The sequence below is a fragment of the Myotis brandtii genome, unplaced genomic scaffold, assembly GCF_000412655.1.
Source record: "Myotis brandtii unplaced genomic scaffold, ASM41265v1 scaffold100, whole genome shotgun sequence".
NCBI classification, from domain to species: domain Eukaryota; kingdom Metazoa; phylum Chordata; class Mammalia; order Chiroptera; family Vespertilionidae; genus Myotis; species Myotis brandtii.
The window spans coordinates 110759-125855 of NW_005353326.1; the positions used below are offsets into that span (position 1 = coordinate 110759).

The 15097-nt window shown below is 40.6% G+C and overlaps 1 protein-coding gene across 5 annotated transcripts in view; it reads right to left on the reverse strand.

Moving 5' to 3' along the window:
• Positions 1 to 5553: 5553 nt before the first annotated feature.
• NLRP3 (NLR family, pyrin domain containing 3) overlaps positions 5554 to 15097 on the reverse strand; it is a 66264-nt gene continuing 56720 nt past the window's right edge. For all 5 annotated transcript variants that reach the window (XM_014534659.1, XM_005853174.2, XM_005853173.2 and 2 more), the window contains 3 exons: positions 10313 to 10483; positions 9623 to 9793; positions 5554 to 6066 (listed from right to left, as the gene is read on the reverse strand). In XM_014534659.1, coding sequence (XP_014390145.1) covers positions 5967 to 6066; positions 9623 to 9793; positions 10313 to 10483 — 442 coding nt within the window. In that variant the 3' untranslated portion in view covers positions 5554 to 5966. The remainder of the gene's footprint in view (positions 6067 to 9622; positions 9794 to 10312; positions 10484 to 15097) is intronic.

Genomic DNA, 15097 nt, shown 5'->3' on the forward strand with positions numbered 1-15097 from the left:
AGAGAGAGAAGAAAGAGAAGAAAGAAGAAGGGGAGAATATATGTATATGGGGAGAAAAAAAACCCAACAACGTATTCAAACAAACACCCAGAAAAGAAGGACGGAAGCTGACTGAAGAGACACAGCTTATTTCCAGAAGGTAAGGACAAGTAATTGAATGAATGTGAAATGGCCATGATTCAGTATAGAGGAGGTAGAAAGAGAATGAGTGTACAAGAAGAAAAGTAAAAAACAAAATACTAAAAAATAATAAAGAAAGAAAGAAAGAAAATAATTATTGCAAATATATATTAAAAATTTATATATATAAAGTTTTTCTTTTCTTTAATCTATCTATCTATTTTTGAAAAAGGAGAATAGGGAGCAGATAGGCCTGAGTTGGTGATTAAAACTAATTAGGCTATTATTAGAAGAAGAGAACAAGTGAGAAGAGGAAAAACAGAAGCATAAAAAAATAAAAAATAAAAAAAACAGGAACAAACAAACAAACAACAAGAAAGAAAGAAAAGAAAGAAAAAAATTGGCTAGTGAAGAAAGAGAAAAGAGAAGTGTGCATGGACTTGGAGGAGGAGAGAGGAAATTAGATATATGAGTAAGATCAATTTTTAACAGGGAGTAAAAATAAAGGATAGAAAAAAATAAAGCAGGAGCAGGGGAAGAGAAACAGGATGAAAAAGGGGGAAAGTGAGAAAGAAAGTGTTGGCATAAAAGAAAATTTGAGATAGAGTAAAATAATGATTTAAAAATAGAATTTAGAACACTAATCCAAAAATAAAATAAAACTTTAAAAAATGGTAAAATAATAGTAATAACAATAAATAAAAATATAATAATAAAAAAGTAAAATAAAGTGAGAAAAAAATAGTTTCTTGAGTAAAAGATAAAAAATAAAAAAGAGAAGTAGTGAAGTTCGTTTGCTTCAGTGAAGCTTCAATGACCCATGGGGGCTGGTTTAAGACCCCTCTCTACTGTTCTGCCTGGGACGTCTGTTTCCTGTCAAGTAGTCAGCACAGTGTTGAAATTCCCAGTGATCCACTGCTCCTCTGTGTCATAGGCCACAACCTTGGTTTCAAGTATGCGGGATCACTCTGCTCATTTTGTTTCTCTGCCTACCTTCAGTTGTATTTACACAAGCATTGATGTATGACATAGCCCCTGGGTGGCAGTGTTTCTGTATTAGTTTCCAGGACCAAATGGCCCCTCAATCCAGTCCCCCAGGGTTTCCTCAGGATGTGTAGATTCATCCTTTCCCTGCTGCATTCAAGACTGGGTTGGATGGACGGACTGTCCCAGAGCTGGTTTCCTTCTCATCTCTCCCTATTCTGCTCCCCAGTTTCCACAAAAATCAACTTCCCCTGCAATCTTGGTGAGTGTTTTTAATTGAAAGATCCTATGCACTGGGTTTAGCAAGTAAAATCAAGGAAGTTATAAAGACAAAGCAACCGCGCTGCCTCATGTCTTTCTTCCCCCGGCACTGTGCAGCCAGTATAGAACTTCAGGCTGCCTTTCTGGGCACAGTCTCACATGGCTGTGGGCTTAGATCTAGAGTCCCCCACTACCAGCAGCCCTGTGGACTCCCTTCCACATTTCAGGGCTACCAAGGGCCTCGGATTTGGTGCGGTGCAGTCTTCCTCTGAGATTCTAGTCCCAGCTGCACATGTTCTCCCTCCAGCCCGGATCCCAGATCCCACCTCTCTCCAGGTGATCTCTGACCTTTCTGTCCATGGATTGCCTCACCAGCTGTGTTTAATTCACCAATTCTGGGTGGATGTTATTTGATTCAGCTGTTTCTTTTATCTTCTCTGTGAGAAGGCACAGGACCAGTTTGTGTATTTGGCCGCCACCTTGTCGCCTGCTGGACAAACTTTTTAGGCACATGCAGTCAGGTAGATTGGAGTCTCAGTGTTTGTGGGTTCACAGCTGTGGGTTCAATGCTTGTCCCTGGGCATTGTGGCTAAGGGTTCTAGGAGGTATCCAAGGTCTCCCCTGGTGAAGGTAAGGCTGGGCTTCCGATCACAGCCACTATTCCCTTTAAGATGGTGTGGTCTCTGTGGCAGAGCTGGCCACTCCAGGAGAGATTTCAGTGGTAGTAGAGTCTGCCTGGCCAGGGGAGCTTGGTCTGCCAGTCCCCAACAGTCCTGTGGAATATAACTGTCCCTCACTCTTAAATACAGTGGGGCCTTGACTTATCCGAGACCGAGCTCGTTAAGGAGCTCATTAAGGAGCTCGTTAACTCAAATTACTCTATCAACTCAATGCAAAAAATCCGCCGAGAGACAGCTGGTATCTCAAAAAACTCGTTAGTCTGGACTCTCGTAAGTCAAGGCCTCACTGTACACACACTCCCTGAACATCCATGCACTCTCCTTTTGCTCTCTCGGTCACTCACACTATCTTGCTGATTGCTGTCCCATCAGCCGCCATCTTGGATCTCCTCTGTCCACAGCTTTTTTATCCATTCATCTACTAATGAGCACTTGGGCTGTTTCTAAATCTTAGCTATTGTAAACTATAAACATAGGGTGTATATATTCTTTCTGATTGATATCTTGGGGCTTTTGATTATATAGTCCCAGAAGTGGAACTAATTGTTGGGTCAAACTGAAGTTCCATTTTTAAGTTTTTGAGGAAACTCCACACTGTTTTCCATAGAGGCTGCACCAATCTGCATTCCTACCAGTAGTGAACTAGTGTTCCCTTTTCTCCACATACTTGCCAGCACTTGTTTGTTGATTTTGAGATGATAGCCATTCTGACAGGTGTGAGGTGACATCTTATTGTGCTTTTCATTTGCATTTCTCTGATAATTAGTGACTTTGAGCATTTTTTTCATGTGTTCTTGGTGTTCACCTCTTTTGTAATTGTTTTTTCTTTTTGGTTCTCTGGTTGAGTGGGTTTTTTTTTTTTTTTGCCTGTCTTCTAATTCACTGATCTGATCTTTGGCTTTCCTTAATCTCCTGTGCATTTCTTCCACTGTGTTCTTTATTAGTGCTATGCCATTCTTCATAGTTACTATATATTTTCTCATGCTGTTTGAGCATCTTTGCCATCATTACTCTGAGCTTTATGTCTGATAAATTTCTCATCTCCATTTCATTTAGCTCTTTTTCTGGAGAATCCTCTTGTTCTTTCATTTGTGGGGTATTTTTGTTTTTGTCTCCCTGTTTTGGCTGCCTATTTGCATTTGTGTCTATGTATTAGGTAGATTTGCTATTCCTTCCAATCTCTAGTGCAGAACAACGTCAAATGCTGTTTCTGACTGGCCCTGAGTACCCTGTTTGGAGCTATCAGCAATTCACAGCTGTGGCTCCCTCTGCTGGGGCTGGGTACCTTTGGAAATGACCAAGATGTGCACTAGGGTCTGCTTTACCTAGCCCTCATCCCAGGATTAGTCAGGCAAAGATTCAAAGCCTCCAGAGCTCTTCCTCTGCCTGCAGTCTGATTGTCATTAGCCTTGATTAGCCTCAGGCTATTGACCACAGGGTGGGGTGAGAGTCTTCTAACAGGCTGGAGCAACTCCCCCCCACACAGCTTGCTGGAGCAAAAAATTTGCCTGAATAGCAAAGTTCCATCACCAGAGAAAGAGTTCATCTGCAGCATGAAGGAATGACTCAACACAGTAAACCTGGGTGTCTGCCCTCCAAGTTCAATCCCCAAAGCCCCCAATCATGGTTTCTGCTCATTTAGCTACAGTCCACTCTGCCCTACCTCTGCTGGAGCCCAAGGTGAGTGGCTGCACACAAAATTTTGTGTTTTGGCCCTTTAAGATTGTGCCTGCATTTCCAGCAGTCTCTCCATGGCAGATAGCAATCTTGCTTTTCACAACCAGATGCTATATGGGCACTTTTTTCAGTCTGGTGCTCTGGATTGGGGAGCCCAGCTTGGGGTTTAGACTTAGAGTTCTCAGTGGGAACCTCCCACAGCTGAGATATCCCTATGGATCTTCAGCTGCTGTCTATGGGAGCCCAGCCAGCACTTTCACACCTCAGACCAGTCTCTAGGTCAGGGGTGGGCAACCCCTGGCATGCGTAACTTTTGCTGGCACGCGAAACCCTCTCCTATAATCTTCCATTTACAATTGTGAATCTTTGTTCTCAGTGATGAATTTTGTTAAGTCTCCCAATAGGAGTAGCCTGACAGATGAAAGTAGTAGCTCGTGTATTCTCTGAAGGTCACGAAATATAAACCTGATGTAAAATCTCTGTCATCAGTGATGCAGCAGCAAAAGTCCCACTGATAATATCAAACGGAGTCATAAAGTTTTCTGTCGGACTATCAGTGTACATGTATACATTAAAAAATAAATGTATTTTTCATCATCATATACTGTGTTTTTGTCGCTCGAATGAATTTTATTATTTCTTCAAGGTTCTTCACATACGTACACCTTAAGAGATATCAAGTAAGCGTAACATGTTCTCAAAAAATTAGGGTTGGCACGCAGAAGAATTTTGAGTCAGAGATTTTGCTGGTTTTGGCACGCACTCACAAAAAGGTTGCCCACCCCTGCTTGCAAAAAGGTTGCCCTCCACTTTCCATTCTTGGGTAACAGGGTTCAGTCCAACTAGTCTTCAGTTGAATTTTCTGGGCAGTTCTTCTTTATTTTAATTGTATTTCCAGTTTGGTCCTGGGAGAGTGTCAGTGTAGCTTCCACTTACTCCACCACCATTTGGAATCCCTGATATCTAAGTGTTTTAAACTACATTTCATCTTCCATGTCAAGGTGTTTGTACCAGGGAGGCAGTCTGCAATAGATCACTTTGAGGAGATACAAAAACCAATATCTTGTTCAGAGTTACTTAAAGTGCTGGCCCTAGACAAGATTAAGTGTTTGCACCTGACTATAAATCACATATAGCTTCCTTTATAGAGAGAGTCTTACCATGGAAAAAAAAGTCAGCTTATCTAAAAAGCATACTTGATAATGTCATTGACTAACAATTTTGACAAGTTCCTTATATCAACAGTCCATAGGCCACACTTTGGGCAGCAGAGGTCTGGATGGCTCATTTGACAGAGGAAGTAGTATTTCCATCCTGAATTATTCTATGTGGTTCAGAGTTGCCCCTTGTATAGAGAAGCAATTATCAATATTTATTAAAGATTTAATGATATGTAAAGTGTGGTAGATTAAGTGCTCTTGGCATGAAATAAATCCCAGATGATTTCTTATAATTAAAAGCAAAACACATATTTTACATTCTATTTATGAGTATAGGATTCATCTACTCTTAAAACTTTTACATGATTTTCAAACTCCTCTCCAAACAGAGCTGGCATTTCAATCTTCAGAGATTGTGTGAAGCGATTTTCTTTTACATTCATTACAATTGAATCATTTGGCAAAGAAATTTTTTAAATACATAAAGCAATTTAACTTATCTTTAGTTGTTTAGATAAATAAGTAAAAAGATCTCTAGGCACCCCATTTTAAAATTAAAGAAAGAAAGCAGTTTAACTCAATAAATACAACAGTTTCTATATTTTATGAATTTTCAACCAAGTACAATAAACATGAATTTTTTATTAGAAAATATCACTGTTACAAAAAATAAATAAGTTGCTGCCACAAAATTACAACATAATATATAGTTGGCTCATTCTGTTATGGTCAGTTGAGAGAAAGATGACAAAAATGAAAAGAACAAAAAAAGGAAAGAGATTTAGAAAGAGGAAGAAAAGACAGAAAAAATGCTTTAGTAATGAGTTAGTTATATAAAGTCACCAAGAGGAACACATCCTCTGACTAAAATGCTATGATGAGAACGATATTATATGAATGATTTCATTGTCCCGGGGTAAAGGAGATGCTCACATTCTCTCTGTAAAGGCACTACTGGCAAACTTTGCTCTCCCACATGGAACCAGAAGACCCAAGGAGCAGTGGTCTTAACCATGCTGGAGGAGTGCTTACTCGTACTTGTCCACACTTGGATGGCTGGAATCTGGCAGCACTGCCTCCATCACTACTGAGAAGGTTCAAAGACAATGGTCAGATCGGGCTTTTCTTCTTGAAGTGTTTCTAACGCGCAGATTGTATCATAATTAAAATACATTTTACACAACCTATAAAAGCAAACAGAGAGCCTTGAGTTATGCTCTTCAAATGAACACTCAGAATTTTTGGCCTTAAAAATATATCACCTCACTTCCCTTATTCTCACACACTTCTAAGCTCTCCAGTTCTGCACTTCATACCTAACATAGTTTATGTTATATTTGTAACCTTCAAGTTTGAAAATGTTTAAACATATAATAAACATAAAGAGAATAGTATAATAAATTCCCATATGGCTGTTCAGCAGGTTTGACAATTAATAGCTCATGGCCAATTTTGTTTCAATTAAACACAGCATGTCACACATGTATAAATATTTCATGGTATAACACTAACTGAAGAAGATTTTTAAAAACATAATATAATGCCATTATTACAGTTTAAAAAGTTAACAATAATTCCTTAATATTAACATATGTCTAATATGTTTAAATTTCCTCAACTGTCTGATAATTTTTACATTATGTTTATTTAATCAGAAGCCATATAAAGTCCACATGTTGCAATTGCTTGGTAGGCCTCTCATTTCTTCTTTGACTTGAATTCTTTCTCCTCTTTTTCTTGCCACTCAAATGAGAAATAATACCATTTGTCCTGCATCATTTTTAAGAATCTTGATTTGATTGTGTTGTGAATTGAATGTATATGTTCCTCCAAAATTTGTATGTTGAAGCCCTAACCCTCAGTGTTATGGTATTTGTATATGATGCCTTTAGAATCTAATTAGGGTTAGATGAGTTCACTGGGATAGGTCCTCACAATAGGATTAGTGTTCTTATAGGAAGAGCTACCAGAGTGTTCTCTCTCTCTGTCATGTGATGACACAGCACAAGGGTGCCATCTGACAGCTCAGAAGAGAGCTTTCACCAGAAACTGAATCAGCAGACCTTGGACTTTTCTTCCTCCAGAACTGTGAGAAATAAATGTCTGTTCTTTAAGGCACCCAATCTATGCTATTTTTTTTTTTATGGCAGCCAAGCTGACAAGAGAGGTTGAGTGCATCTATGGACTCTCAAGTCTGTTTTGAGCCTGTCCTTTGTCCCAGAATGCCCTTAAGAACTTGGTCAGTGATCCCACATACAGAAATGTCCCAGCTTCATCCTGACCAATTTCTTCTTTTGTTCCTCTATTTCTCTTAGCTCTGAGAATTTTGGCTTTTCCTGTGTTGGCACAAGGATGCAATGCTGATTCAAACTTTTATTTATTCAAACCTGCATTCCAGTTCAATTCTCAGCCTTGAGGTAATAGAAAAGGGCAGAAGTCCCTGAGCTAATAGAATTCATATTCTTGGGGAAGGGTATCTATACTAATAAAAGCCTAGGTAGCCCTCGCGCCCTCATGTGACGCCCTCACATCATCACAAGATGGCCACCCTCATGTTGTCACAAGATGGCTGCCCCAAGATGGCCACCCCCATGTCATCCCAAGATGGCCGCCACAAGATGACCAGAAAGGGAGGGCAGTTGGGGGCAACCAGGTCTGCAGGAGAGGGCAGTTGGGGGCAATCGGGCCAGCAGGGGAACGGTTAGGGGATGATCAGGCTGGCAGGTAGACAAGAGGTTAGGAGCGAGCGGTCCCAGATTGTGAGAGGGATGTCTGACTGCCGGTGTAGGCCTGATCCCTGCAGAGGTCCCATATTGGAGAGGGTGCAGGCCGGGCTGAGGGACGCCCGCCCCATGCATGAATTTCATGCACCAGGCCTCTAGTAGATAATAAATAAACAATAAAATAACATATGATGGTGGTCAACACTATGGAGGGAAATATGAAGAGAAGAGGAAAAAGCATGCTGGCCTGATGCTTTCAATAGGATGGCAAGAAACACACAGAGGAAGATCTTTAAGAAGATAATTTAAGGATGTATGGGAACAAGGCATGTGTATATCAAAAAATGAGAGAGTTCCAGGCAGAGGAAACACCAAGTGCAAAATTCCAGAGAATACAGTGTTTAAGTGAAACAGTGTGAAAGGAGCAGAAGGAAGAGGGTTAGGAGAAGATGAATTTTCAGAAACAGCAGGCTTAGATCACAGAGGGTCTTAGGCTCTGCCATGAGTTTATAGCTCTCACTTTGAGTATGATAAGCAGTCACTGGAGCATGTTGATAGGAGTGAGTCCTGTTTTAGTTGTACCCTCCATCTTCTATGGTAATCAAAATAAATGCAGAGTAGCCTGGCAGAATGCCACCATAGCAATCCATACAAGAAATGATGGTGGCTTGAACCAAGGTAAGAACCATAAAGCTGGCAAGAGGTGGTCAATGAGTGGGCATGCTGTGGAAGCAGAGCTTACAGGACATGCCGATGGAGTGGATATGCATAAGGAAGAAGAAGCATCAATGGTGACATCTGGATGACAGTTACCATTGGCTGAGAGAGGGAAGAAGCAAGTTTCAGACGGAGTGGAATAGCACAGACTTGGATTTAAACATGTGAAATTTGGGAGCCTTATTAGACACCCAAGTGTAAATGTCAGATAAGCATTTGGACATGGTATTCATGGAGATATAAATTGGGGGTATAACACATATATAGTAAAACCAGAAGACTAAAAGATATAAACAAGAGAGAAAATGTAGAGAAGGAAAATTAGGCAATGGGTGAGTCCCAGAGATTCAGCATGTAAAGGTCAGAGCAATGAGAAGCAAAAAAGAAGACTGAGCAGAAATAACCAATAAAGTAGGAGAAAACCCGGAGGAGAGTATGGTGCCTCTAAAGCCAAGTGAGGGAAACATCTTCTTTGGGGAGTATGATCCTTGGGGATGACTGAAGTCTGACACTAACAGAAAGCTCTTACTACAAAAGTAATGAGTATCTCAGTAGTATCCTGGTGATGGAAGGGAGCCAATTGTTTCAATATACTTCATTGGCTGGATTTTATGGTATTTCTCATCTTCATGTTTCTGGATCATGCTCTTCCCATTTATAAATACTCAAAAACAAGATCAACAGCATCCCTCTATACTAATACCTTTGCAATAAGGCTGAACCATAGATAGGTCTAGTTCTATTAAGTCCAAGCCCCTGCATAGAAATATAATTCCATTTGGCTGCTTCCATTAGACCTTACATTTCTTTTAGGAATATGGATGGAAAGTGTTTTCATACCCAACTGAACTTTGAATATTCTAAATATCTGGATGAAGTTGAATGTGTAGGTCATGACTCATCTACCCTATTTTTAAAATATCTTTGCCTTAGCTGGTTTGGCTCAGTGGATAGAGTGTTGGCCTGTGGACCAAAGGGTCCTGGGTTTGATTCTGGCTCCTCCCCGGTCCCTAGTCAGGGCTCATGCAAGAGGCAAACAATCAATTTCTTTTACATTGATATTTCTCTCTGTCTTTCCCTCTCTCTTCCACTCTCTCTAAAAGATCACTGGAAAAATATCCTTGGGTAAGGATTAACAACAACAACAACAAAAACCAACAACAACAAACATATCCGAAATACCTGGACCAGGCCCAACTTCACCCTGAGTGCAAAAGAACCATCTTGGATTTTGGTAACTGGCCAACTTTTTCTTAGAACTTGGAGCCCTGCCCCTCACATGTCTGAGGAGAGCACTTACTGAAGTCTTTTTAGGAGGCAGCCTTGTTGTTTCAGCACTTCACAAAACAGCATGACCCCCAGATCACCCAAGTCATTGTTGCCCAGGTTCAGCTGCCGCAGGCTCTGGTTGGAGGTCAGAAGTGTGGAAATATCCCAGCAGCAGTGTGAGGAGAGACTGCAATTGTCTAGTCTGCAAGAAAGAGAATGATTGAAAGAAAAGATTCCCTTCCCTTCCTCCAGGTCTCCCAGATCTTAGCCTGTAATATTTCAAACAAAGAAAAGGTGCAGGATAAACAAGCTTGGAATAATTATATGTGTCATGACTATTCTTCTCTTCTTTTCAGATAAGACTATTTTTCCAGTCTACTGGATTATCCAGATCCAATTAGCAATAGCACTTTCTGAATTGATGTTTCCTAAATTCTGTCTCCTCCCAAAATTCCTTAAAATATAAGAGCCATACCACCCCCATTCTTTTGTTGTGGAGAGATTTGTGGTGAAAGGAACTCATCTTTACCTTTATATCATCTAGAAGTAGAATTCTTCCCAGTCCCGTGATTCTGTAATAAGCCAAACCCTCAGAGGACATCACTTCTTAGATACAGATTATCTCATCATCACTTCTCTATACACCCTTCCTCTTACCCACTATGTATTCTGACATCTCAGGTTGTTCCACAACATCACTTTAATAAGCTAAGGCACTTACTCCAACATCTGAAGCTTGCAGTTGGGGTGCAAGAGTCCCTTACACAATAGCTTCACCCCCTCGTCTCCAAGAGCATTACCCCGTAGGTAAAGGTGTGTGAGATTCTGGTTGCCACTGAGCACTGAAGACAGAGCTGGACAACAAACGGACGTAAGGCCTGACTTCACCAACCTGTAGAAGAAATGGGAAGAAAACTCCTCAATGTCCAGCCTTCCTTGGACATTTGCACAACTATCTCACCACAGGAACCTCATCTTATCTGAAGAGCTGCATCCTCCAACATAAAGGCCAGGAGCTAGAATCACAGATATAACCCGAGGAAAGCACAAATCCCTGTTTCTGGCCCCATAAAAGAGACAAATGATGGTCTCAGCAGATATCTTGCTGGGATCAGTGGAAGAGTCAGAGTGAAAACAAACTGAGCCAGATTGACTTCACAGTCCTCCTCCTTCTTACACATATTCCCTCTGGCCATGCGTGCTCCTCATAAAGACATCTCAGGCCATCCCACAACATTGCAGAAACCTGCCTTATTTGATTCTTATATCAACCAGGAAAGGTGGCAGTGCAACTGTATTATATATTTTTTTACAGATTAGAAATTTGAGTGTCATCAAATTATGTGTTTCTCTTAAGGTTCAAGAACAAGTGTATGATGGAGAGGAAACTCAGACTTAAGCCTTCTGGAGTCATCCCCTATCTGTTGCCCCATCTGTCCATGTCACGCTGCACTATAAGGCACTCCTTGGAACATAAAGCCCTTGCCATGCATTATATTCAGTGGAATTAATGTTTTTTATGTACTACTTTTGGGTCAAGTGAGCTTACTTTCTTACCCAACAAGAGCAGGGGCCTCTGAATAGAGAGCTCTATCACTCCTGCATAGAATTTCAGAGGGTGATATACAGTATATTGAAAGGCACAAATACTAGGCCTTCAACAAGTCCTTGATTAAAGAGTATATCATGCAATCATATTTATTTCTGCTAGAATTCTTAACCACCACATGTTTTTAAGCTCTAAAGAGTCTTAGAATCAGGAATAATAGAAACACAGAAAGAAGTAATTCAGACAGTGTAGCATGAACAGATGACCTAAAGGAAACATAAGTACTTACCTACCCACTGTCTTCATCTTCCCATGAATCAGAATGAAAAAGACAGAGTAAGCAAGATGAAGAGGGAAACAAAGCCCAAGAGGGACAAGTAGAAACAAGGCAAGTTTCAAGTAGCTTCTGGTACATTTTATCTTCACTTAAGAAGAATTTCATCTCAGGGTCCTCAGTGACTATGCAGAAGGGATTTGCAGGATTGCTGCCTATTATAGACCTAATGTTTGTATCCTCCAAAATTCATGTTAAATTTTGTAGCTCCCAATGTGATGACATTATAAGGTGGGGTCTTTGAGAGATTTTATTAGGTCTTGAGGGTGGAGCCCTCGTGATGGGATTAGTGCCCTTATAATAGAGATCCGAGAGCACTTTCACTCCTATGCTACATGATGACACAGTGAGAAGGTGACTGCAAGCCAGGAAGAGTCCTCACCAGGAACCAGATCTATAGGAGCCTTGATCTTGTGCTTCTGGCCTCTGGAACTGTGAAAAATAAATATTTGTTGTTTAAGTCACCAAGTCTATGGTATTTTTTTTTTTAGAGAGGGAGACAGGGAGAGGGAAAGAGAAACGTTGATGTGAGAGAGAGATATCGATCGGTTGCTTCCCACATACTTCCCAATCTGGAATTGAACCTGCAACCTAGATATGTGCTTGACCAGGAATAAAACCCATGACCTTTTGGTGCATAGGATGACACTCTAACCAACTGAGCCACACTGGCCAGGGCTATGGTATTTTTGTATCACATCTCAAACAGTCTAATATGTTGGCAAAGATGAAGAACATGCCAGAAGACTAGAGGCAGACATCAAAAAAGAAAAGAAAAGAATATTTTGAAAGTTATAGAATGGCAAATATTATCAGTATAACCAGAAAAAGACTAGAAGGGATTTGAAACAGATGTTTGAGGAGCATAGTGAAGTGGCAGCAGTCACAATCAGATGGTGATGTTCTGCTAAGAATAAGTCACATCTGAATGATCAAAATGTTAGTAAGCACTGAGACTGAGTGATGGGTGCATATCATGTAACAAAATGCTTAGACAATCAAACAAGCGAGACCTACCAACCAATATATTAGTACTAGATTAGAGGAATGTAACTAACATTGTATATTTTGGTTTCAACCAATCCATTCAACTCAGTGCCACATTTACTGAGCACTGTCAATGTAGAAAACATTCAAACCTATAGAGAATTTTTGTGAGATTATTTGAGCCAAACTGTCAACAATTGCAGGAAGGAAAATCTCAATGGATTGAGATAATGCTCCAGAGAATGACAGTTTTGCACCTTATTTTATACATTACAATCAAAAGTGAAGACAAAGTGCGTTACATGAAATTCATTGGTGATAAATTAGGGAAGTGGGAGAAAGCAAAGTGGGAGGGGAGAGGAGAAACCTCTAGGATTGGATGAAAAGTAAAATTGTAGACACATACATCTTTTACATAGGTGGGTATAGGATAGTTAGCAGTTAACAATTAACATGATAAAAATAACAATGAGAGGATTTATGGTCTGCCCTGGTGCATTGGTTGTTATCTGAGGGGTCTGGGAAAAGGGGAGTTACCCTGACAAACCAAAGGAATGTTATCTTAGATGCAAAAGATAATGAGATAGGTTTAGTTAAGCATGGCTCAGTGGTTGAGCATTGACCTATTAACTGTGAGGTCACAGTTCAATGCCAGGTCAGGACATATGCCTGGGTTGAAGACTCAATCCCCAGTGTGGGGTGTTCAGGAGACAGCCAATCAATTATTCTCTCTCATCATTGATGTTTCTATCTCTCTCTCCCTCTCCCTTCCTCTCTGAAATCAATAAAAAAAATATATTTTCCAAAGATAAAGGCTGACTTTTGTCAGGGAAGATTGTAGACTAGGACATGACTACCTGTTATAACTGCTTTCAGTTAAAAAGTTAATTGCAGACCATCCTTTGTGGTGACTTTAGGTCTCTGAGTTTAAAGCCACCACACAGGCCTTTCTTGAGCTGGTCAGGTTAGCATATGGACCCTTTTCATCCACAGCACAGATATCTTTTTTTAAAAATATATTTTATTGATTTTTTACAGAGAGGAAGGGAGAGGGACAGAGAGTTAGAAACATCGATGAGAGAGAAACATTGATCAGCTGCCTCCTGCACACTCCCCACCAGGGATGTGCCTGCAGCCAAGGCACATGCTCCCGACCGGAATCGAACCTGGGACCCTTGAGTCCGCAGGCCGACACTCCATCCATTGAGCCAAACCGGTTAGGGCGTCACAGCACAGATATCTTGTCATCTACCATATTAAGTTAAATCATTGTGTGTGTTTTAATTTTAATAATGATATATCTTGTGTCACAAAAATGACTCACAAAGAAAACTGAAGAAGATTTTACATTTGTTGAATATTTACTATGTACTTGGCTATGATGATGACTTAACAAGATTATCTCATTGAGTTATTACTAAAACAAGTCACAGGTGTTGTTTTTATCTGTATTTTTAAATGGAGAAAAAAAAGAAACTGAAAGTAATTAAAGAATAAGACAGAGATTCCTAGAAGGATGGTGGTGGTGGAAGAGTAAGGGTAACCCTCCAAGCAAAAGGAAAATAGTATGCAGGGGTGAGGAAGGGTGGAAGAACAGGCCAGGCTCTTAGAACTAAAAATGAATCCAATATAACTCAAAATAGAATGGAAGGTGTGATAAGCAAGAGGGCAGAAACAACAATCTAGAGGTGGTCAAGGTAAGGTGTGCCAAGGTAAGATATACCAACTTTACTCTGACTTCAAAAAAGAACTTTTGAAGGTACGTTAAGCAATAACTCAATGTTATGAAATTTTCATTTGAAAGCACCCTCTGTTGTTATGTAAAAGATAGATGAGAGGTAGGGGGAACTGAAAGTGTTTTTAAAAATTAGAATTGTTCTCTCTTTACTGGCTAATCAGCCTCCTGGAAAGTCCCACTATTAAAAAAGGCAGTAAGTAGTGGGCAAGAACAAGACAAAGGGTAGGGTGGGGAGTGAGTTACAAAAGTTAAAGAATCTTGTAAAAACTCAATGTATGACACTTGTGTAGTATTGAGGTAAAGAGACAGTGGCCTAAAGTTCAAGAATAGAAAATTTGGCTATATCTAATCCTATCTAATAATAAAGAAACATGGTAATTAGCCGTACATCCACTACCCTACCCATTGGCTAATCAGTGAGATATGCAAATTAACTGCCAACCAAGATAGCGGCCGGCAGCCAGGCAGCTGAAGCAAACAGGGAGGCTTGCTTGCTCCAGTGACGGCGGACTCCAACGTTCTCCGCCTGACTTGCCGGCCTCTCAGCTGCAACTTTAAGCAACTATGTTACAAATATAGAAGCTAAACAAAACCCCAGAAACCTGCTTTAGTCAGCCGGGCTTCAGCCAGCAGGACCACAACATTGTTTCAAATACAGAAGGTAAACAAAGGCCAGAAAGCTGCTTTCAGCAGCCGGGGTCTCAGAACTGGAGCCAAGCCTCAGAGCTAAAGCTGGCCCAGAATAAAAAAAAAAGAAAAAAAGGACAGGTTGGGAGCTTCAGTCACCCGCCAGCCTGAAAACGACCCTCAGCCCCTCACCCAGACTGGCCAGGCACCCCAGTGGGGACCCCAACCCTGAAGGGGGTGTGACCAGATGCAAACAGCCATCATCCCCTCA